Source organism: Chanodichthys erythropterus, chromosome 16 (genome assembly GCF_024489055.1).
Source record: "Chanodichthys erythropterus isolate Z2021 chromosome 16, ASM2448905v1, whole genome shotgun sequence".
Taxonomy (NCBI): domain Eukaryota; kingdom Metazoa; phylum Chordata; class Actinopteri; order Cypriniformes; family Xenocyprididae; genus Chanodichthys; species Chanodichthys erythropterus.
In genome coordinates, this window is record NC_090236.1 from 42,226,998 (window position 1) to 42,251,129 (window position 24,132).

Consider the following 24,132-nt stretch of genomic DNA (forward strand, 5'->3'; position numbering starts at 1 on the left):
TTCTGTATTTTTGATCAAATAAATGCAGGTTTGATGAGCAGAAGAGACTTCTTTTAAATACATTAAAGATTATATACCTACTATGAATTGCTATATTGGAAGAGATAGATGTGTGTGTGTGTGTGTGTGTGTGTGTGTGTGTGTGTGTGTGTGTTCACAGTTCTCCCATTCTCTTCCGTTTTACTTCTGACATGAATGACACGATGATTTAGAGCGTTCGCTTTGACTCGCCGCGTCTAGACAGTCACTATCCGTGTAGAATCTCTCAGTCGATCCACTTCAGTGTTCTTCTGCAGCCGGAGCGGATGAGCAGGTAGAACAGGTTTTGGAGAAACAGCCATTTTGGAGAATCAGAAACTTTCACAGATGTCACTTTACGGTCAGTTATTTGCTTCATGTCATATTATCGCACGTGTGTTGTTATCCGTGTAACTTTGGATCACTAGTTGATTCGGTTGTCTTTGTAAAACAGAATAGCTTCTAAACACACACCTCCATTTCATATCTAGTGATTTTTTCAACAGCTCGTCATCTGATCTCCTCCTCGTTTTTCTCCTTTAGAGTAAAAGTCTTTTCACAGTGGTGATGCCGTCCTGATTCAGCTGCAGATGTTGCTCTAGTTACATTTATCATGTTTCTGAAAGGTAAAATATTTCAACAACTTCAAACTTCAGATGTGTAATATTTATCTCACTAGACTTTTAGTTTGTAATGAATGTGTAAATGAACTTAAACAAAAGAATCCCTACCGACATAGGCCATGCTTTACTTTTTCCTGTGACACATGTCTCAGATTTTGATGCTACACTAATCATAAACAGTCAGTGTTTAAACATCCGTCGCTGAAGTATCACCCATGATGAAGCGACACACGTTTGTTTCTTCATTATGGAAATGTGGACGAGCACAAGCTACTGCAGTCTGAACTCATCTTAAACTCGTCTCTTTTCACTAATAAAGAAACAGGACTCGTGTTTGCCTGACCCGTCATAGACATCGTTTGCCTAAATCAGCTGAACTTTTAGGACTGTGATTGAAGCATAGAGGTAATTATTATTATTATTATTTATCTCAGTGCAATTCTCTTCACAAGCATCACATTAAGGTAGAAATAATGGATGTTATCATTAGTTTTCTGTTTCTCCATATATATAGGCCTTGTATCAGTTTCTCATCATGGAGAATAAAGGGAGCAGCAAGAGAGCAGCATCTCGAAGACCCAAACATCATCATGTGACCTCTGACCCCAGGTGAGGCTCCATCAGTATTACAGACAACAGACTGACTCATAATCAGTGAAACAGCAGGCAGAACTAAAGGAAGAATATTTCTGTTTTCATAGTATCAGGAGTCAGAGAGCTTCATCTCCAGAATTCAGCTGTGTGTCTATGAAGAGTAACGAATCAATAGGTCATCCTCCTGACCTCAGTGATGAAGCAGTGACCTCTGACCCCAGGTGAGACTCTATCCAGTACAACAGACTGACTCATAATCAGTGAAACAGCAGGCAGAACTAAAGGAAGAATATTTCTGTTTTCATAGTATCAGGAGTCAGAGAGCTTCATCTCCAGAATTCAGCTGTGTGTCTATGAAGAGTAACGAATCAATAGGTCATCCTCCTGACCTCAGTGATGAAGCAGTGACCTCTGACCCCAGGTGAGACTCTATCTCTATCCAGTTTTACAGACAGTGGGCTGATTTCACCTGTTGCTGTTGAAATTGAAAGTGAGGCTCAGGTGGAAAAACTCTGAAATAAAACAAACCTTAGTGTCACTGTCGGAGGGTAAAGCAAGCACAGGGTCGAACTATAAAGTCACATGATTTACTATCATTTTACTTTACTGTATTATCCACATTGTATAACACATAAATACACATAAAAAGAAACATGCAATTCATAATAAATAACTGGTTGAGTGCTGGTTGAGTTTGAGTTTGTTCTCTTACTTACAGAAGCTGCATCAGAAGTGGCATTTAGATGTATCAGTACATTATCTATTTTTAATCACTATTTACGTTGAATGTAATGAAGTCACTATCATTTTTGGTGGCTGAAATTTGGGTGCTTCCATAGCTATTTTTTTGTTATTGATGTTTACTTTTCCTGTCAGGTAAGTAAATTCTCTTTTCACCTGCCTGTTCATGAATCCACTTGTCCCGGACGTTAATGTCACTGCGCTGACACTACATTCAGAGAGAGATGCACTGATACACACAAGAGAGATGTGTCCATGAGAGGGAATAAATATGTACTGAGACCGCACTGAGAAACGCTGTAGGAAACGGATGAACACACGAATGAACCCTTAACACCGTGGGGTCCCCTGGGTGCAAAGAAAATGCACTTTAGTATACCTTTATAAAGTGTAATTATTACACAAATAATATACTTTAAAGGAACACACTTAAGTGTGAATTAAATGTAATGTTTTTGATGAACTAAATGCATATTATATGTAATTGATTTCAAATGTATCACAGATTAAGTTCATGTTAAATGCAATTAGTTGAACTTTTAAGTTATTATTTTTTTGAACCACTTAAGTGGGACTTTATCTTTATGACCCGGTTTCACAGACAGGGCTTAGGCTAAAGCCAGGATTAGGCCTTATTTCAATTAGGTTATTTAAGTAGCTTTTATAAACATACCCTAGAAAAAAAACATTAATGTTGTTCATCTTGAGACTAATTATTTTTAAGATAAGCGTTCATTTAAAACAGCTCAAACATGCATTGTAGTTTGAGACTAGCTTAAGCCTTGTCTGTGAAACCGGGGGAATGTATACTTTCATAATAGCTTCTAGTGTCTTTAAAATATAGTTGAAGTGTACTGCTCAATGTACTGACAAGTAATTAATGTGAACTAAAATATACTTTAATGTCATTTACATGTACACTATTATATAATTAAATATATTTGTAATTATATTTTTCTAATAATGAAGTTGCAATTTAGTATATTTCAAATTTTATTTTTAAAATCTCTTAATCACCTAGTTACAATCAACACAAATTCAAAATTGAAACCCTCTAGATTTATTGACAAAACAATCTCTGCAAAAGAAAAACCGAAGAAACACTTTCCACAAACACAAACAGTTACAAGACTTTAACTCTCGTTAGTCTGGAGGACAATGAGGCTTATATGCACAATAATTTCCTCACATACAAAGATACGTAAACCAAACCTACCCATCACAAAACTTTTTGCATTTTTATATTTTCAAACAGTATCATTCTATATGATTTATAATGTTGTTTCCTCATGTGGCCATAAAAATTGTCCCCACAAGGTCAAAATTTAAAGGTATTACTATACTTGTGGGGTCATTTGGTCCCCATAATGTTGGGAATACCAGTACACACACAACCTCGGAAGCTAACATGCAGTACCTCACTCACACACAACCCATCAATTAATACAAAAAAAAAAAAAAAAAAATCAAGAAATGTAGTCACCACACCAAACAATGCCATGATAGGATCTGGCTTTATAGATCTGGCTGTTATATAGCTCAGAATGATGGCCAAACATCAGTAGCATTTATTAATCTTAATGTTAATTTTAACATTTACTAAGGCATTATTAAAATCAAAAGTTGAATATGTTAAAATTAGTGACAGTTTTCATGGCAAAAGAACAAGCAAACACCTTGGAAATGACAGGTATGTTAAATAGGAACTGTTTCAGGAATGGCACAAAGGTGTGTAACTGTTCAAGTCTCTGTGTTTAGATCTGTATGCTCAACGACTTGTCTTTTTGTCCTTCGTTATGTATATTTGGATTATGTTGTGTTGTAAATAAAATACAAACAATCAAAAAAGCTATTCTTTTAATCTCCTCGCATTCTTTGTTCTGGTCATTCAGCTGATAGGGCCATCAGGGGAGAGGTCTTTGTCTTCCCAGGTGTGAAACATATCAGTATTCCTGATGATTCATGCCTCCACACATACAGTACAGGCTTTCTTAAACATAACATGTATTACAAATTTTAAATCAATATATTGTTTATGAGAATGAGTTGGCAGGATGATTTAACATAATTTTGAAGCAAAAATTCTAGCCTGCATGATCCAGGTTTCACAAAAATCTTGTGAAGAAATATTCAGAGTTTTATGGCCTTATTTCAGTGACTCAGAATTTTTTTTTTTTTTTTTTTTTTTACAAACCACGTTTTTTTTTACCATAAAAGTAATTTTCTACAAACTTTTAAATACATGCTGCTCATATATTATTGTAGCACAATTTGTGCTGAATACAGAGTAATCAGACTTTAGCCATGAACATTTTATAAGTATAAACAGAAATAATCACAAATGTCAGGGCATGTCAAAACATCTCCAGGGCCCAGAAAATTACTCAGATGCCAGAGGGTTAACTAACGGTAGATGAAACCGAAGGAAGATAAGCTTTTCTGTGTGTTTTCTCAGTATCTCCATGAGGGGGAGTCAGAGAGCTTCATCTCCAGAACCCAGCTGTGTGTCTATGAAGAGTATCGAATCAATACATCAGCCTCCTGACCTCAGTGATGAACCAGTGACCTCCGACCACTGGTGAGCATGAACATATATAATAATAATAAGTATATTATTTTACTTTACAGTATAAAAGTACAATACTGTAGCATTCTCAAGACAAGGACAAGGTGTTTCAGCTGTTGTTGGCTATAGCCCACATTGTACACACCCTGACTTATTCAAAAAACCGCACTTGAACTAGTGAGGTACTCTTCTGCTCCCCTTCTTCCAGTCCTCCCTCACCACAACACAGGGGGTGGAGCCTTACCACATTAATCTTGAACATTTAATAACAGTTCCTCAACGCCAAATGAATAAAATACAAATGTTAACATTAAAACATCCTTATCTGCAACACAGCAACATTTTTTAACATGTTACACTTGCAACAGTTAAAATCTCAAGTTTTTATTTTGGCGGAAAACTGCAGGGAGATCTTTTAATGTCTTCAATAATTTTTTAAAAATCATTATTCAAGTGCATGTTAAACTCACACCACATGCAGAAATTAACTTAGATGCTGAAAACTCTGGATCATGAGATGCTCATTTGTAAATTAACAAAAACTTTTCTGTGAAACAAACAGCACATCAGACTATGTACCTTTTGCCATTTGATAAGCACACTAAGCTATACCACAACTTTGATTTTAGTTTGATTGACAGATTCTTTTGCAAAACAATGTCACAAAACCTAATACGTTAGAGATCTTTTGTTATTATGAGAACTGTTAAAATATCTTGATTCATTATGAAACTAGAGGGACACATTAGTCAAGGTGATGACTGTCTAATAGAACCTCTGGTTTCAGTCTGGAGAGAAAAGCTTTACTAGTTTGTTCTGTCACCTTTAGCTGCTCACTGGCTTATTGTAAGGCACTGTTTTCCTTTTCTAAGTATATTCTTATTTGTGAAGCTGTTCTGGAAGATTATGTATATCAAAAAGTATTATACAAATAAACTGAAACTGAAGTTGATATACACTACACCAATTATAAAGGAAATAAAAGATTGACATTTGTATTGATTTACCATCCTTTTATTTTGTAGATTTAAATCCTTTTTGTGTGTGTGTGTGTGTGTGTGTGTGTGTGTGTGTGTGTGTGTGTGTGTGTGTGTGTGTGTTGTGTTTTTACAGTAGAGTGGATAGAGACAGGAGCATCTCCCCATTACAGTCCAGGCCCTCGGTCCCTCGCCTGACTAGCACCTTCACTCCCATTAGGACGTCCCAGGATAGACATAAACTACTGAGTGTCAAAGACCAGCACAAAACCAGCATGAAGAACAAGTATGAGAGATTATTTGAGGGAATGAAACTCCAAGAGAATGAAGCCCTCCTGAACAGGATCTACACACAGCTCTACATCATAGAGGGAGAGAGTGAAGGGGTGAATAAACAACATGAGGTTTTACAGATGGAGAAAACTGCCAGAACAAAAGACTCACAAGACACTCCAATCTATTGCAATGACATCTTTAGAGGCTCACCTGAACCAGGAAGTGAGGAGAAACAACAAATCAAGACTGTTCTTACTAAAGGCATCGCTGGAATCGGAAAAACCATCTCTGTGCAGAAGTTCATTCTGGACTGGGCTGAGGAAAAAGCCAATCAGGATGTAGATTTCATGTTTGTGCTTCCATTTCGAGAGCTGAACTTGATCCAAGATCATCAATACAGTCTTCACAGACTCCTGCTGGACTTTCATCCTGAACTTCAATATCTGGACTCAAAGATTTATGAGGAGTGTAAAGTTGTGTTCATCTTTGATGGTCTGGATGAAAGCAGAATCACACTGATGTTTTCAGATGCTCAGAAAGTTTCTGATGTGACTGAGACTTCATCAGTAGGTGTGTTGATGTCAAAGCTCATTACAGGAGGGCTGCTTCCCTCTGCTCTCATCTGGATCACCTCCAGACCAGCAGCAGCCAATCAGATCCCCTCCGAATACATCAACCGTCTGACAGAGATTCAGGGATTCAATGAGCCTCAGAAGGAGGAATATTTCAGGAAGAGAATCAGTGATGAGCATCAAGCCAGCAGAATCATGTCACACATCAGAAGAGCAAGAAGCCTCCACATCATGTGCCACATACCCGTCTTCTGCTGGATCTCATCCACTGTGCTTCAGAAGCTCCTGAAAGAAGATCTGAGTGCAGAAATCCCTCAAACTTTGACTGAAATGTACATCCACTTCCTGCTGATTCAGATCAACATGAGGAATCAGAAGTATGAAGAGAGAGATCCAGAGAAACTGCTGCAGTCCAACAGAGAAGTGATTGTGAAACTTGCTGAAGTGGCTTTCAATCAGCTGATGAAGGGCAATGTGATGTTCTATGAGGAGGACCTGAGAGAGAGCGGCATAGACGTCACTGACGCCTCAGTGTATTCTGGGATTTGCACTGAGATCTTTAAGGAGGAATCTGTGATTCATCAGAGGAAAATCTACAGCTTCATTCATCTGAGCATTCAGGAGTTTCTCGCTGCGTTCTATGTGCTTTACTGCCATTTAACAAATAACAAGCAAACGGTGCAGTTTCTAGGTGAAAAATATAAACATGACCATGAATATGACTCTGAGAGTGATTATGACTTTGAATATGATTTTGACCGTGAATATGGATATAATAAGCACACATCTGATGAAGACTCTATTTATGATCTTCTAACATCAGCAGTAGATAAAGCCCTCAAGAGTGAGAATGGACAGCTGGATCTGTTCCTGCGGTTCCTGCTGGGCATCTCACTGGAGTCCAATCAGAGACTCTTACAGGATCTACTGACTCACACAGAGAAAAGCTCAGAGAGCATCAGAGAAACCATACAGTACATTAAAGACAAGATCAAAGATCCAAATGATCATCTCTCATCTGACCAATCAATAAATCTGTTCCTCTGTCTGCTGGAAGTCAAAGATCAGTCTCTGTCCAGAGAGATTCAGGAGTTTGTGAAATTAGACAAACACTCAGAGAAGAAACTCACTCCTGCTCACTGCTCAACAATCGCCTACTTGCTTCAGATGTCAGAGGAAGTGCTGGGTGAGCTGAACTCTATAAAATACAACACATCAGATGAGGGTAGAAGAAGACTGATACCAGCTGTGATCAACTGCAGAAAAGCTCTGTGAGTGTTAATTATTAATAAATGAAGAATCTTGTTTAATAATGAATCAAGCACCTTTAAAATGAACCATTTACTAACAGATAAATTCTTCTAAATAACAAGCTTGTGCCAGCGCAAACTCTCTTTTGGCATAAAAAAACTACTGTCAAGATTTACTAAAGACACACAGTGAGAAATTCGCAATGAAGAAGCGTGGAGAGTTATTTTTGTGACTGACCTCACTGCGTATGCTTTTAGTAGGAGTTTCCATTTCAGATGCAAAATTCCATTTCAAGAGAGTATTTAAAGGTTTACTGGTGTCTGTGCCATCATTTGCCAATCAAAAAAACATGTCTTAACCCATTTAGTGCTTGATATGTTCTGATAGTTGCTGTAGGAGTAGGAACTGCCAAGAACAAAGAGTGCATAATAGAAGAGAGAGTATTTTAGTGGAGGGGTAATTGCTGGCACGTGAGCAAAAGCGAGAGATGTGTATGTATTTAATTTAGATAAAGTACATGGCACCTGCATACACAATACCTGCATACATTTTGAGGTAATCATTCATCATAGTAACACAGCTTGTTTATTAGTTTGGGAGCTATAAATATAATTAAAGTGTGATATTTAACCGTGTGATATTTAACCTTCTTGCAGCGCACCCCCCTTTGCGCCCCAAACTGGAAAATGACATGCTTGAACTCAAATTGTTGTCTTTCCTAAACCATTTGGATTATGAGCATAGTTGTGGTACTGTACCATTTGAAAGGCGACAAATTGAGCTTTATTCTCTTTCAGAATTAATGTTAGTAAAAAAAAGAAAAAAAGAAAAAAGTTAGACAAGCTGGAGTGTAATGAAATGAATTTTTTTTTTTTTTTTTTTTTTTTTTTGCATAACATCTTTCTATGATTAAAAAAAAATAATAATAAAGATGCCTACAAAAACTGGAAATACCCCAAAAGCCACAAGTCTTCAGAAGTTATCTTTCAGGTTTGAGGATGATATAACACAGAATGAGGTTCCTGCAAGGTTTTTTCTCTGACTAGTGCCTTTTTCAAAAATGGCCACTTGGAGCTCTAAAATGCCCCTTGGTAGGAAAAATCATCTGAGTGCTGGAGAAACTGTTACAGTTACTTTTACATGTACCACATATACTAAACCATTCTTTTAAAAATGTAAAATAATTACAAACAATTTCATGATGTTTAAAGTTGGTGGTTTTATTATTAAAAAAAAAAAATCTAAAATCTGTGCACATGATTTTAGTGCTTTATTACGTGCACGTTTTAGTGCGTTTATTACGTGCGCAAGTGCACAGAAAACCTAGCTGTATACAAAAGAAAGAAAGAAAAAAAGAGACCTTTTCACAGCCTTTAAAAAGTTTTTGTCTCCATACATGGAAAGTACTAGAGTTGTCAAAAGTACCGACTTTGGTTGCTTTAAGCGCTGTTGAGTGGATTTGTAAACACCTCTGATTGGCCATTGTGTTCACCGCTCATCGGATATGTCTGTGATTCAATGATCAACACAATGGCCGATCAGAGGTGTTTACAAATCTGCTCAAGAGTGCTCAAAGCATCACATTTTTTAAATTTCAAAGTCGGTACTTTTGACAACTTTAGAAAGTACGTTGATTGCTAGTCATTCACAGTCGTATATAGACATACAAACAGATGCTACATCAGAAGGCTATCATAAACAATATCTATACTGATGATAGCTTCAGACAGCAATCAGCTTCTAAAAGCACTCGTTTGGAGGCTATACATAAACTATTATTGCAATGATGGCCAATCATAGAGAATTTCAAAATAAAGCATGAAACATGAAACAAAACCAAAAATATTTTGGCATCCATCCGCAAACGTTCCTGAAGTCATGCTGGTATTTCACCAAAGCTTGAAGCTCATCTGGTTTTTTTTTTTTGGTTTTTTTGTTTTTTGTATTGACTGCACATTTGCCAAAATTATTGTAGAAAGAGGAATTTTAGAAATATTTTCAAACACCTTATTTTTCGGGCCCTCTTTTGTATTTTAAATGATGAATCATATTGTTAAGGAGATAAATTTGGATAAAATTGGATGGCACAAATCTCTGCATCTAAATGTATTTTCAGAAATGCATTTGAAAGCAAAAACAAAACAAACAAATGTAACACACCACACCGACACTTGGAGCTGTGAGTCGCTGCAAGTTTTCCTTGGCAACATTTACTTACTGTTATTTCAGTATTGCTTTAATTTCATTTATATTTAATCTCTTCTAGTCTTTCTGGCTGTAATCTCACTGTTCAGGATTCTGAAATACTGTCATCAGCTCTTCAGTCCTTAAACTGTTTCCTGAGGGAGCTGGATCTAAGTAACAATGACCTGGATTCAGGAGTGAAGCTGATCTCTGATGGACTGAAGAGTCCAAACTGTCAGCTGCAGATACTGAGGTATTTAATAACATAAGAGATAAATTACTGTCATCTGGTCATAATGTTGATGTGTGTTTGTAGATGATCCAACTGCTAATGTGTGTGTTCTTATCTCTTCTAGTCTCTCCGGATGTAATCTCACTGCTCAGCATTGTGAAAGAGTGTCATCAGCTCTTCAATCCTCAAATGGTGTCCTGAGACAGCTGGACCTGAGGAACAATGACCTGAGGGATTCAGGAGTGAAGTTACTCTCAGATGGACTGAAGAGTCCGAACTGTGAGCTGCAGATACTAAAGTATTTAAGAACATACAAGAGATAACTTACAGTCTGCCGGTCATAATGTTGATGTTTGTAGATGTGGATCTGTTGATCTGTTGTGTGTATTTTGCTCTCATCTAGTATTTCTGGCTGTAATCTCACTGGTCAGTCTTGTGAGAGTTTGTCATCAGCTCTTCAATCCTCACACTGTGTCTTGAGAGAGCTGGACCTGAGTAACAATGACCTGCAGGACTCAGGAGTGAAGCTGCTTGGACTGAAGAGTCCAAACTGTAAGCTGCAGATACTGAGGTTTGATTTTCACATTCAGATTCAAAAATGTAAAAAAAAAAAAAAAAAAAAAAAAAAACCCAAAAAACAATGTCAAATCAATTTATTTGTATGTGTAAGTTCTTTCCAAGCTGTAGTAACTGATGCAGTGTGAGTGAACCATATCAAAAGGAAACTAGATAAAGGTCCTATTTACATCCTGTGCCTTTATGACATATTAACTTTCTCTTTTCTGTGTGGGTGGTGACACCTTCTTGTTCTGTTGGGTATATGGTGACTAGACACTTGACAGCTTACAAGGGAAAGATAGTGTGAGGGGAGGGGTAGCTGGTTACATAACAGGTTTTACTATTTTAATATACTTTAAAATGTAATATTTCTGTGATGCAAAGCTGAATTTTCATCAGTCATTTCCAGTCTTTAGTGTCACATGATCCTTCAGAAATCATTTTAGTATGCTGATTTATTGTCAATGTTGGCAACTGCTATGCTGCTTAAATTTTTTTTTATAACCTGTGATACTTTTTTCAGAATTCTTTGATGAATAAATTAAGTAATGACTGATGAAAATTCAGCTTTGCATCACAGAAATAAATTATATTTTACAGTATATTAGTATATATTACAGTATATTAGTATATTTTACAGTATAGTAGTATATATTGATCAAATAAATGCAGGCTTGATGAGCATAAGAGATTTTTTTCAAAAAACATTAATTTAAGTAGTAATGTGTTCATACTTTTGACTGGTACTGTATTTAGCATCTGAGCAGAAATTTGTGAATAAAAGCTTCATTGATATGGTACTAGGCTATTTTACAGTAAGCATTTTATAATCTGACCAAAACAGGCCAAAGAAATGTTGTCTAAACATTCATATTATGTCTATGACATTTTATGTATTAAATTTTATTCTTTGTTATATTATAGAGCCTATAAATGTTAATTTGCAGTTTAATATGTTTCAAATTAACATTTTATTTCAGTATTTATTACATATTTTAGTCGATTTCACTCATCTCAATATAGCAATACAGGTGCTGGTCATATAATTAAAATATCACCAAAAAGTTGATTTATTTCACTAATTCCATTCAAAAAGTGAAACTTGTATATTATATTCATTCATTACACACAGACTGATATATTTCAAATGTTTATTTCTTTTAATTTTGATGATTATAACTGACAACTAAGGAAAATCCCAAATTCAGTATCTCAGAAAATTAGAATATTGTGAAAAGGTTCCATATTGAAGACACCTGGTGCCACACTCTAATCAGCTAATTAACTCAAAACACCTACAAAGGCCTTTAAATGGTCTCTTAGTCTAGTTCTGTAGGCTACACAATCATGGGGAAGACTGCTGACTTGACCGTTGTCCAAAAGATGATCATTGACACCTTGCACAAGGAGGGCAAGACACAAAAGGTCACTGCAAAAGAGGCTGGCTGTTCACAGATCTCTGTGTCTAAGCACATTAATAGAGAGGCGAAGGGAAGGAAAAGATGTGGTAGAAAAAAGTGTACAAGCAATAGGGATAACCGCAACCTGGAGAGGATTGTGAAAAAAAAACCCATTCAAAAATGTGGGGGAGATTCACAAAGAGTGGACTGCAGCTGGAGTCAGTGCTTCAAGAACCACTACACACAGACGTATGCAAGACATGGGTTTCAGCTGTCGCGTTCCTTGTGTCAAGCCACTCTTGAACAACAGACATCGTCAGAAGCGCCTCGCCTGGGCTAAAGACAAAAAGGACTGGACTGCTGCTGAGTGGTCTAAAGTTATGTTCTCTGATGAAAGTAAATTTTGCATTGGGTCCCAGAGTCTGGAGGAAGAGAGGAGAGGCATACAATCCACGTTGCTTGAGGTCCAGTGTAAAGTTTCCACAATCGACTCCATGCCACGCCGCATTGCTGCAGTAATTCAGGCAAAAGGAGCCCCAACTAAGTATTGAGTGCTGTACATGCTCATACTTTTCATGTTCATACTTTTCAGTTGGCCAAGATTTCTAAAAATCCTTTCTTTGTATTGGTCTTAAGTAATATTCTAATTTTCTGAGATACTGAATTTGGGATTTTCCTTAGTTGTCAGTTATAATCATCAAAATTAAACATCAAAATTAAAAGAAATAAACATTTGAAATATATCAGTCTGTGTGTAATGAATGAATATAATATACAAGTTTCACTTTTTGAATGGAATTAGTGAAATAAATCAACTTTGAATGATATTTACTCAAATGTTGAGTGTTGCTGTGCATTTTTGTAGATGATGAGGCTTGATCTATCCGTAGGTTGTCTGGCTGCATGGTGACAGAGGAAGGTTGTGGTTTTTTGTCTTCAGCTCTGAGTTCAAACCCCTCACACCTGAGAGAGCTGGATCTGAGCTACAATCACCCAGGAGAATCAGGAATCAAACTGCTCTCAGACAAACTGGACCTTCCAAACTGCTCACTGCAGAGACTTGAGTATGTCTAATTCTGAAATACTGAATGTGTATATGTGTAGATGCACATCTACATTAATATGAATTTGTGTGTTTATAGTGTGGATCATGGAGGAGAGATCATGATGACATCAGGACTACGAAAGTGTATGTCTACAAAAACTCACACTCACTCTCACACACACACACACACACACACACACACACACACACACACACACACACACACACACACACAAATCACTAATATTTCACTATCTTACTGAGAACATTGTATAGTCTTCCATTTTTTTTAAATATCAGGTTAATGAAATTTTCTCTGGCCTACCTAACCCAACCCTAACCCCTACCCCTAAACCTACCCATCACAGAAACATGTGCAAAACACTAGATTCAAAAAAAATTTGTTTTGTTCGTCTAGATGTTTCTCTCTTCTTGTGTTCAGATGCCTGTGATCTCACACTGGATCCAAACACAGTATACACTCATCTCATTCTGTCTGAGGAGAACAGGAAGGTGACATATGGGAAAGAGAAACATTCATATCCTGATCATCCAGAGAGATTTGATGAGATTCCTCAGGTTCTGTCAGGAGAGAGTCTGACTGGACGCTGTTACTGGGAGGCTGAATGGAGCAGAAGTGCTGATATATCAGTGTCATATAAAGGAATCAGCAGGAAAGGAGGGAGAGAAGACTGTGCGTTTGGATTGAATGACAAATCCTGGAATCTGTACTGCTCCAAAAAAGGATTCACTGTCTGGCACGATAATAACAAGACTGATATTCCTGCCTTCCGTTCATCCTCTAATAGAGCAGGAGTGTATATGGACGTGACAGCTGGCACTCTTTCCTTCTACAGCGTCTCTGACACACACACACTCACACACTTACACACACTCAACACCACATTCACTGAACCCCTCTGTGCTGGATTTAGGGTTTATGATAATTCTTCAGTGTCTCTGTGTCAGATTAAACAACAGACACACACTTGAAAATCATCTAACATCGACATGCACACAAAGTCATCAACTCTCACATAATAACATTTGTATTAATTAATTTTTAATTAATGTTTTTCATTGTCATCCAGAAGAACTTAATCTAGATCAGACACACAAACTCTTCTGTACAAAACACAGTAATAAAGTAATTCCAGTCTTTCAGGAGCATCAGAGCTCAATCTGCTGCCTCAATTACTAAAAAAAATCTTCTTTTGAAATGATTGTCTTTTATCCTTTATTATGTCTCCACAAGCACAACAGCTTTATATGACAGGAGCAACACACCAGCCTCTTTGCCTCAGCTGAAACTAAAAGATCTCTATTAATGAACATGCTAAAGTAAAGCTAATAATTGTGTGTATTTATAATCCAACAGAACTGACAGGAGGTGTTCTGGGTCAATTAGACAAACTGAAATGTGTGAAATATTTCTGATCATAATGAATCTTTCTCTGATTAGACAAAATCATCTGGAAGGAAGACATCAGATATCAGTGGTCTGACCGCAGAATGGTGTTTACGTTTTACGTCTCTGCATCATAATGCGGTCAGGGCTCTCTCTGTCTTGCGCCAATTTAAACAAAGTTTTGTCCAGCCAAAGCTTTTATAAGAGATATAAATCAGGCACTGATGTAAATTGCTCGTGTTAATTCCTCAGCTGCAAATACTGCTCACTTGTTTCAGAACATATGCAGAAATTTGGTCAAAAAGTTTGTTTATTCGATCTTTTAGATGGGTTTTTGGAATGTTTGATTACTCAAAAGAAATAGAAGGAAAGTACTATAAAGTTAAAGGGATAGTTCACCCAAAAATGAAAATTTGATGTTTATCTGCTTACCCCCTGGGCATCCAAGATGTAGGTGACTTTGTTTCTTCAGTAGAACACAAATGATGATTTTTAACTCCAACTGTTGCCGTCTGTCAGTGGTATAAAGCTTGTGAATGGTAACACAATCTATAAGAGTCAAAAACATGCATAGACAAATCCAAATTAAAATTTTCATTTTTGGGTGAACTATCCCTTTAATTTATGTTTCTTCAGGCAACATATATACAAATGCGAATATAGCAGAGCTAAGCCTTTTCTTTTGCGAGTACAGTGTGCTTGCAGAGAGACTCCACCCACACTCCCTACTGTGATTGATTTGAAGCTTAAATAAAATACAACTCTTTCGATTTTATTTTAAAAGATTTTCCCTGAGAGTTTGTTTGCAAGAGCAAAATTATAAACTGTTCAGTGTTGCTGTTTAATTACAACATCTGTAGTCCAATTTAGCCACTTGATAGCAACTGCAACTCTCAAAACAAGAGCTTTAAAAAGCCACAAGAGGGAAATCTGTTGTATTTCATGTTGTAGAATAAAACATGAAAATATCTTGAGCTTGTGTTCAGACCTTATTTCAGGCATTTCACCAAATACTCATTGACTTCAGGACGAAGAACCGGAAGTGCTAAAATGCTCATTTCCAGGTGTTGGACTACAAAAATACATAATCCCTGCACTCTATTATTTAGTTGCCCTATAAAACAGCTTTTTGAGGCATGCATTGTATAAAAAAAAGAAAGAAAAGGTTCAGGAAGATTCAGGATTTTTAATTTCTCCAGAGTAAATTATCAGGAAAAGTTTATTTAAAAGTGGACTAATCCTTTAATTAATATCCTGATGCATACGAGCTTTGTAATGGCAGTTAATGGGATCAACGAATATGAGCTGAAAAAAGTACTTTTATTCACATCCATCCATCATAAACGTACTCCACACTGCTCCGGGGAGTTTTTATTCAACTTACGAAGAAAGTGTAATGCCTCTCGCAGTTCAAAAAGCTTACGCTACGTCCTACGCCTTCCCTATTCAACTAACGGAAAAAGCTTAACTGATGCGACTCCAGTTCAACTTTCTTTGTAAGTTGAATATGGAAGGTGGTTTGGCAGAAGCTAGATATTTCACTTCATAACTTGTTTAATATGGATTTTTTTATTTTACACAAACATATCGCTTCGCATCAGAAGGCCTTTATAAAACCCCTCGGAGCCGTGTGGAGTACACGTGTATGATGGATGGATGTGGATGGAGGCACTTTTTCAGCTCATTCTCGTTGGTCTTGTTCACTGCCATTATAAAGCTTGGATGCGTCTGGATATTTATCAATATATGTACATATACATATATATTCATATAATATATATATTTACATTTTAAAGTGAACTAATCTGTTAAGCACATTTTTTCAAAGTGACTACGACCAGATCATTGAGCTACTGTGCTGTTTACTGCAGAAGCTCAATTTGTGAAATAGTCACAGATTCTCTGATCAATACACAAAATGTTCCAACCAATTCAGTTTTATGTGGGGAACCACTTCAGCCGGTATAAAGGAATGACTGCAAAATGCACACTGTAATGGATGTTGGTCAAGCTTTGAACAGGGCACAGAACTCTTTTTGCCTTGGAATGATCACTTTTCATTTCTTCGTGCATATCCCTTCAACAGAAACAAAATAATTTTGACTGCTCAAAAACTTGAATGCTTGCATTAACTCTCTATTATTTAGGAACAGTTTATCTGAATTTAAACCTCTGCACTGAAAAACAACAGACTTGAAAATGAAGTGTGCTCACGTTGACAGCTTTGGACAGTTATTTGTGCTGTGTCTCAGTCGAGCACTCGATGTGCTGAAACTCTTCCCACACAGAGGGCATTGGTACGGCTTCTCTCCTGTGTGCACTCGCTCATGTGTCTTCAGGTGTGCCGACCGAGAGAAACTCTTCCCACACTGTGAACACTTGTGAGGATTCTCTCCTATGTGGATTTTTCTGTGCTCTTTCAGACAGGTGGTACTAGTGAAGATATTCCCACACTCTGAGCACACGTGAGCCTTCACACCTGAATGTAGTTTCTTGTGCTCTTTCATATAGTCCAGTCGTGGAAATCTCATTCCACAGAAGGAACACAAGTAAGGCCTCTCATTGGCATGAATTTTCATATGTGTCTGTAAGTTTTCATCCAAACTAAATTTTTCGCCACACTGATCACAGTTAAAAGGACTCTCTCCAGCGTTAGAGACCATGTGATTTTTGAAAGTCTTTGGCCATTTGAAAGTCTTTCCACACTGGCTGCATGAGTAAGGTCTCTCAGAAGAATTAATTCTTAAGTGTCCCTGAAGTTCTCTTTTACTTTTGACACTCTTTCCACACTCATGGCATGTGAAGGCTCTCTCTCCAGTGTGAATTAGTATGTGATTTTTAAGATTTATTTTTGTTGAGAAACTCTTTCCACACTAATGGCAGCTATACGGCCTTTCACGTTCACCAGTGTAGTTTTGTTTGTGTGTCTTAAGGCCCTTGTTAGTTGTGAATGTCTTTCCACACTGCTCACATTTGAACGGCTTCTTTCCGGTGTGAAATCTCATGTGAGCCTTAAGGTTTCCTCTTTCATTGAATCTCTTCCCACATTGATGGCATTTGAAAGGCATCTCTCCGGTGTGGATTCTAATGTGAGTGTGAACGTGTCCTTTATGTTTGAAACCCTTCCCACAACGAGGGCATCTGAACGGCTTCTCTCCGGTGTGAACTCTCATGTGAGCTTTAAGGTTTCCTTTCACTCTGAAACTCTTTCCACACTGAGGGCAGGTGAAAACATCTTCAGGCTTTTCTATCTGTGAGCTATTAGAAGAATGCTCTCCGGTGACAAATTCATGTTTCTCCACTTCACTCAGCTCTTCGCTTTCTTCTTTGACTTCCACCAGGTCTAAAATGAAGATGTATACATTTACATTTACATTTATGCATTTGGCAGACGCTTTTATCCAAAGCGACTTACATTGCATTATACTATACATTTGTATTTGAGTACGTGCAATCCCTGGGATCGAACCCACGACCTTGGCATTGCTAGTGCCATGCTCTAACCACTGAGCTACAGGAAAGCTTTTACAAGTCAAATTAAGCTGAAAAATTAAATGAAAGCGTCTGTGTGCCTTTTATGTGCCGTAATTCTGTGATCAATATCTCATGATCGACTTATTGGATTTTGTCGATGTTGGACTCATTTTAATCGTGAGAATGTTGTAAATAATGATGTCCAATTTTCCACAATCGGAGCATGTATTTATTATTTACATATGGGTCTTGCGGGGTTTCACATACAAAAACTCGCTTAAGTTTAGTCAAAGCCCAAAAGCCATCATTAGGAGTGGTTGGGTGCAATAAAAAGCAGAGTTTCTAAGCTTTAAAATGATACCTATTTTGTGTTATTCCTGTCAGTGGTTGCTTAGTAATTTGATTATTAATTTTCACAGGGGGTTAAAGCAGCTTTACAGGGATGAACAGGAAAATAATAATGCAAAACAGAATTCAAGCAGCTCTAAAAGGACAGTAATGTCATTATATTGGATCCGAGCACTCTTAAAATGACAGCAGCCTAATAAACCTCCTGCTGTTTGTGCCAATATTAATCCAACAACAAAAGAAAATGAGAAAATCCCTCACTGCTCTTGACTGAATAACTTCTGAAACATATTTAATTCATACAGTGAAGACCATGTTTTTATTTTACATTTGATGCTTCATTCAATTTCTGTAGTATTTCTTACTTGAATACTAGAATTAAACTACTTTAAAGCACTGTTTATTTGTCTTATTACTTGAATTAGTTTCTTGTTTTATTACTCATTACCCAGTTTCACAGACAAGGCTTATGTCTAGTCCCATGTTTGAGCTGTTTTAACTGAAAGCATATCTTTAAAGTATGTCAGTGCCATTGTTTTGTCTCAGGATTCATCCTCTTGTAGCACTGCTCTCTTTTGTGCTAAGAAATAAGTCTCCTGACATTTGTCTCCCATTGTTGTCAGTATTAAGTCTGAGAATGATTCAGTAAAACACTTTTAATTGAAATGACTTCTCTTTAAATGTTTTGATTCAACATACTTACCTGTTGATCAAACATTGCCTTACAGAACATTTTTATTTTGTTTTACTTAGTAACTTTTAGGAGGGTGTACTCATTTTTGCAACACAACATTTAATCACCTTGATAAGAAAATCATATTTTCCTGAATAATTTTGACATGCTTCTTTGGTAATTGATGAAGCAGACTTGCTGGAACATTGTATCTCTAAAGATGATATGTAATTGAGTAATTGCTGACTTTTAAGGTGTAATCATTTATGCTGTGCACTGTAAAACATTTTTAACCACCCACTTAATAACTAATAACCACCCATAAAATTAAACATTAATTTCAGATGCATCACTTTTCACCATGAATATATATCAAATCAACATGTTTAAATTGTAGTCGTATAAAGCTGTAATACTGTCAAAAATAATGTGAAAACAGCCGGACAGAGAACATGAAGAAACGCCAGTGGTCTCAGACAGTCTCTAAACTAGGACACAAAATGATGACCTGCGGGTAACAGTTCTGTGGTGATCATTTGATTTCGATCGTGAAAATTGAACTGTAAATCTGATCACACCTGGATGAGGATGTCCTAATATGTACAGCCGAGAATGGCCTCTAGCATCTGCTGATGTTTATAATGATGAAACGCAGTCCAGGACAGTTCTCACGACACTGCTGCATCATTAACATCTGTGTGAGACACTGAACTACTAGTTAGTTTCCTTACCAGTAAACCAGTCCTCATCACCATCCAGAGCTGTTTCACTTCAAATCAGCTTCTTCTTCAGGGTGGGTCAATGGCGAATCAGCTTAACCAGGTGCGTTGCGCCACCTGCTGTGCTGGATCAGGTTGGGAACTGAACCTGTGTCCCAAACCTTACACGATCCGCCCTCAATAGTATCTTGGCATTAGTGAGCGAATTTTGAAACTCTGCGTGATCACAGTCATACAACAAAATGACATTAAAGGGACATTAAACAGCACAGAAACTTCAAATCAATGTGAAGATATCATTTGCAGCTCATACACATTTATCTTAAGGACCTTTTCATTTTTATAATTTATTTCTATATGTGTTGCCTCCTAACCTTATGCTGGCAGTTTAACACATTTCTTTTATTATTCATACTACAAAAATAGATTATATATTTTGCTGAAAATAACATCAAATTGTCTCATATTTAATCATGTCTGGTAATGTCTGTAGTTTCTACTCTAATTATATAAAACTATACTGTCAGTCCACCATAGTTAGAATAATTAAATATACAATATTTTGCCATTTTCTAGTATGACAATCTTATAATACACTATACATTATGCAAAATCTGTAATAAAAATGTTCAAATTACACAAAATACTGTAATGACCAAAAATGATATTTTGATGTTTTTAATCAACATTTTGGGAATTGACTGGTTTAGCGTTCAACATCATAGCACACTCGTCTCGGCTCTTAATATTACAAGCAGGTATTTTCACTTCTCAGCCCAGGTGAATTTTAATAATATACTTAAAGTGCTTATTTTCGTGCACTAATTTTGTATTTAAAAAGTACTAAAGAAGAATTTATATTAAGATCATCTTAAGAACATCTAAGTGTACTCAACTGTGAGACAGCATTAAATATGAACTAAAATGTGCTTTCAATACACTATCTCTGTATTTAAAAATATGTTTAGTGACCACTTGTAGTACACTATGGGTGTATAGTACTAATGTACTATAAGTAGCATCTCAATGCATTTTTTTAAATACAAAAATATCAAGTCCTTTTATTCATTTAAAAAGTGTTGTTTTCACAGTTAGTCCAAGACAAGGAGCGATGAGGATCTAGACACAAATTGGTATTTATTAAATGAAAACACTCAGGAACACTGGGAAATCAATGAACAAATGAGTAACTATGAAAACTAAACACAGTTGTTACTCCTGAACATTAAAGAATATCATCCCTTCACGTCACCAGATGAGTTTATATTCATGTCCCGCTCTGCTTCTCACTGCAGGTCATGTGTTCTGGGCAATTATATTGCTCTTTTGGGACACATTTGCTCCCGAGGGCGAACCGTGACCCGAGGCTTGAGCTTGCAGCATGAATCTTTCCAGAGACCTGTATTTATTATGCCTGGATGATTTTAAATGTCTCTGAAAATCTCTATTCTTCATGAAACTCTTATGACATTGAGCGCAGTGATACGGCTTCACTTTCTGCACTTTCACTTCGCTGTGAACCTTCTCGTGCATTTTCAGGAGTTCCAGCCGTTTGAAAGCTTTTCCACAGTGAAAACAGAAGAAGGGCTTCTCGCTGGAGTGAGACTTTAAGTGAACAGTGAAGCTTTGTTTAAGGGCAAAACTCTTCCCACACTGCGGGCATGTGAAGGGCTTCTCTCCGGTGTGAGTTTTTGTGTGTCCCTTCAGGCTTGTTCTGTGTCTGAAACTCTTCCCGCAGTGACGGCATGGGAAAGGCTTCTCTCCTGTGTGAATCCGTATGTGTTCCTTAAGGGCTACCTTGTATCTGAACCCTTTTCCACAGTGACTGCATGGGAACGGCGTCTCTCCAGTGTGAATCATCGTGTGATCCTTCAGGCTTGCTTTCGTTGTGACGCTCTTTCCACACAGACGGCAGGTGTAGGTCTTTCCAGATCCTGCTTTTCCGGCTCTTTTTCGTGACACGGTCTTTTTAGATTTCTGTCCAGTTTTGAAATTCTCAGATTTCTGATGTTCCTCTTCACTCAGTTCCTCACTTTCTTCTTCCATTGAATCTGAAAAGAAGAAAATAAAGTTAAATTGATTCAAGGGAAATACTGGTAAAATAACAAAAGTGACCCTACACTTCATCTCAGACATGGAGTTAAAAATTCATCTGGTTTCTAAAATGTCTTGCCACACATAAACAGAAACCGCATCTGACAGCAGACATAAATACACCAAATTCAGTACAAAACTTATTTAAAAAGCATAATATGTACAATCAAGCAGAAGAGCCCAGAATATCAACACAACAAGCTCAACTGCACATTAAACATTTTCCTTGCATGAAAGCCTTGATGTTCTTAAACGGGGATTAAAGTACCAAATTCAGTGTGTTATTAATATATGGGCCAATTCTGTACAGGAAAGCAGAAGCACAGAGTTTAGCACATTTATTCATATTCGGGGCTTTTCTGTCTGTATATTATTTATGTACTGAATATTAAATCACATTACGTGTTTTAGGAACTGCTGTTAAAGATAAGTAATAAACACGAGCATCACATAAAATACTGGATATTAATAAATAATCTCTGATTTGTCAATAACAAGCAGCAGCAACAAATGATTTTTGTTTCCTGTAAGCACATCTTGGCACGTAACTTCATCTTATAGTAACCTCACGATTGCTGCACACTGTGTTTCAGAGAACGGGGAGGGTTGACCAATCAGACGCACAGAGGTGAACGACACGCCCCCTCATTAACATACGGACCAAGATGTAGAAATAAATCATGTGAAAATAAATCAATGATATCAAAACTAAAGAGTAATGGTATTTTATTTTACATTTCTTTGCATTTTTATTTATGCATGCATTTATTTATTGTTATTTCGGCACTCCATACGATTATTTCTCTAGAGAAACTGTTAGAATACTGATTCTTGAGATAAAAGGACAAAACATGTTTTAAAAGTTTGTTTTTATTATTTAATAAGACATTATTTTTAAACTGATATATTTGTAGACAAAGGTCTCAGCTAATGAACATTTTGAATAAAAATGTACATTTATTCTCTTTGAAACGTAATTTGTGTCACCTCCATCAGACACATTAAAACACATGCTATTTTAATTTAATTCAACAACAGTGTGAAGTCTTCAGTAATAATGGTGTTCAGTAAAGTAGATACGCGACTAAAAATTAATTCTCTACATTTTTTGATGTGTGTTAGGGTTATTATGAACAATCCAGTTCCTAAAGTCCTTAATTCTCTACCCTCCTTTATAATATTAAACACATATAATCAATGTTCTTGGGTAAATCAGACATGATATCATGTAGTTCAGTTGATGTTTTAATATTTTAACACAATAAATTGAAAAAAAAGAGTAAGACATTACTTTCAAAATTAGTAAAAACCTTCCCCTGACGGTGTTAAATACTGACGGAGTTCACAAACACTGACCAGAAATAGAGAATCATGAAACACCATTAGAAGAATTCACCACAGGCAGAAAACACATTTTCAGAGCACTTCTCAACCATCAGACATAAAACTTGGAGATGAAGTCTGCCAGAATTCACAAAACTGAATTTTTTCCACCTTATCCATGTGTTGTACAGTGGAGCAGTTTTGTTAATTTGTTAATTTGTTAAATGCTGTGTAATGTACCTTATTAATGAGCAAAACGTTCGGATGTTAAACGCACTATTTACGCGTGGCTGGGAGCAGGTGTAGATTTCTTTCGTACCAACTAACATTTGGAAAATACGAACATTTTAATGAATCCGAAAATTTATGCCAGAACCACTTTACACACGATTTACACAAAAATCCGTTCTGCTCGTGTTTCATGAATGAGACCCACTGTGTAAATGTAACACATTAGTGTGCAGAAAATGAGCAGGAATAACACATGGTTGAGTTAAAAGTAACACAAAATGTGTTGTCCTTAACTAGACACACAGGTGTGTTAAGATATAACACAAGTTGTGTGGTTTTAACACATCTGTTTTAGTCTGTTCATGACTGCATTCACCAGTGCTGACGATCACATTCAGCCACAAAAACAAGACTTATAATATTGCTGAAAGGAAAGTATTAATCTTGTAGAGATTACGTTCAGTTAATGTAATCGTGTCGCTCGTGTTTCGGCAAATCCACGCGTGTAAAGTCCTGAAAACTGATTCACAGCTCCTCTGAATGGAGAGTCAATGAAGGACACCAACCTTCCTCCTCCTCAGTTTCTTCATCTGCAGTTCCGCATGAGTCAGAGTCACTCGCGTCTTCACGATCCTCCTTATCAAACTCCATCTTCAGCGAGAGTTTCAGCTGATATTCCTGATCTTCCTCATCCAGCGGCTCCTGCTCCAGTGATCAGGATCTGCGTGTGTTCATGACGAGCGGCTGTGGGAGGGGCTTAACTGACCGATCAGCCAATGGAAACTCTTCCTGGACTGCCTTTCCCAATATATATATGTATATATA

General features: G+C 36.9%; 2 protein-coding genes across 5 annotated transcripts in view; one reads left to right on the forward strand and one right to left on the reverse strand.

The window, feature by feature from the left end:
- The first annotated feature begins 128 nt into the window (after window positions 1-128).
- On the forward strand, window positions 129-14,199 carry LOC137002334 (NACHT, LRR and PYD domains-containing protein 3-like). Of its 4 annotated transcripts, none has more exons than XM_067361894.1 (13): window positions 129-644; window positions 961-1,046; window positions 1,156-1,250; window positions 1,343-1,456; window positions 1,543-1,656; window positions 4,432-4,554; window positions 5,656-7,638; window positions 9,885-10,055; window positions 10,159-10,332; window positions 10,438-10,605; window positions 12,883-13,056; window positions 13,135-13,181; window positions 13,456-14,199. In XM_067361894.1, the coding sequence occupies exons 3-13, from the start codon at window positions 1,177-1,179 to the stop codon at window positions 14,028-14,030; spliced, it is 3,717 nt and encodes a 1,238-aa protein (XP_067217995.1). In that variant the 5' UTR covers window positions 129-644; window positions 961-1,046; window positions 1,156-1,176; the 3' UTR covers window positions 14,031-14,199. The 4 variants fall into 4 exon arrangements, with proteins under 4 accessions (XP_067217995.1, XP_067217996.1, XP_067217997.1 ...); XM_067361895.1 differs by having other exon boundaries at window positions 13,480-14,199; XM_067361896.1 differs by having other exon boundaries at window positions 12,933-13,056; window positions 13,480-13,571.
- Window positions 14,200-20,904: 6,705 nt separating this feature from the next.
- Window positions 20,905-24,132, reverse strand: part of LOC137003852 (gastrula zinc finger protein XlCGF8.2DB-like) — a 6,575-nt gene continuing 3,347 nt past the window's right edge. The window contains exons 2-3 of the mRNA XM_067364108.1: window positions 23,874-24,009; window positions 20,905-21,710 (exon numbers count right to left, since the gene is read on the reverse strand). Coding sequence (XP_067220209.1) covers window positions 20,956-21,710; window positions 23,874-24,009 — 891 coding nt within the window. The 3' untranslated portion in view covers window positions 20,905-20,955. The remainder of the gene's footprint in view (window positions 21,711-23,873; window positions 24,010-24,132) is intronic.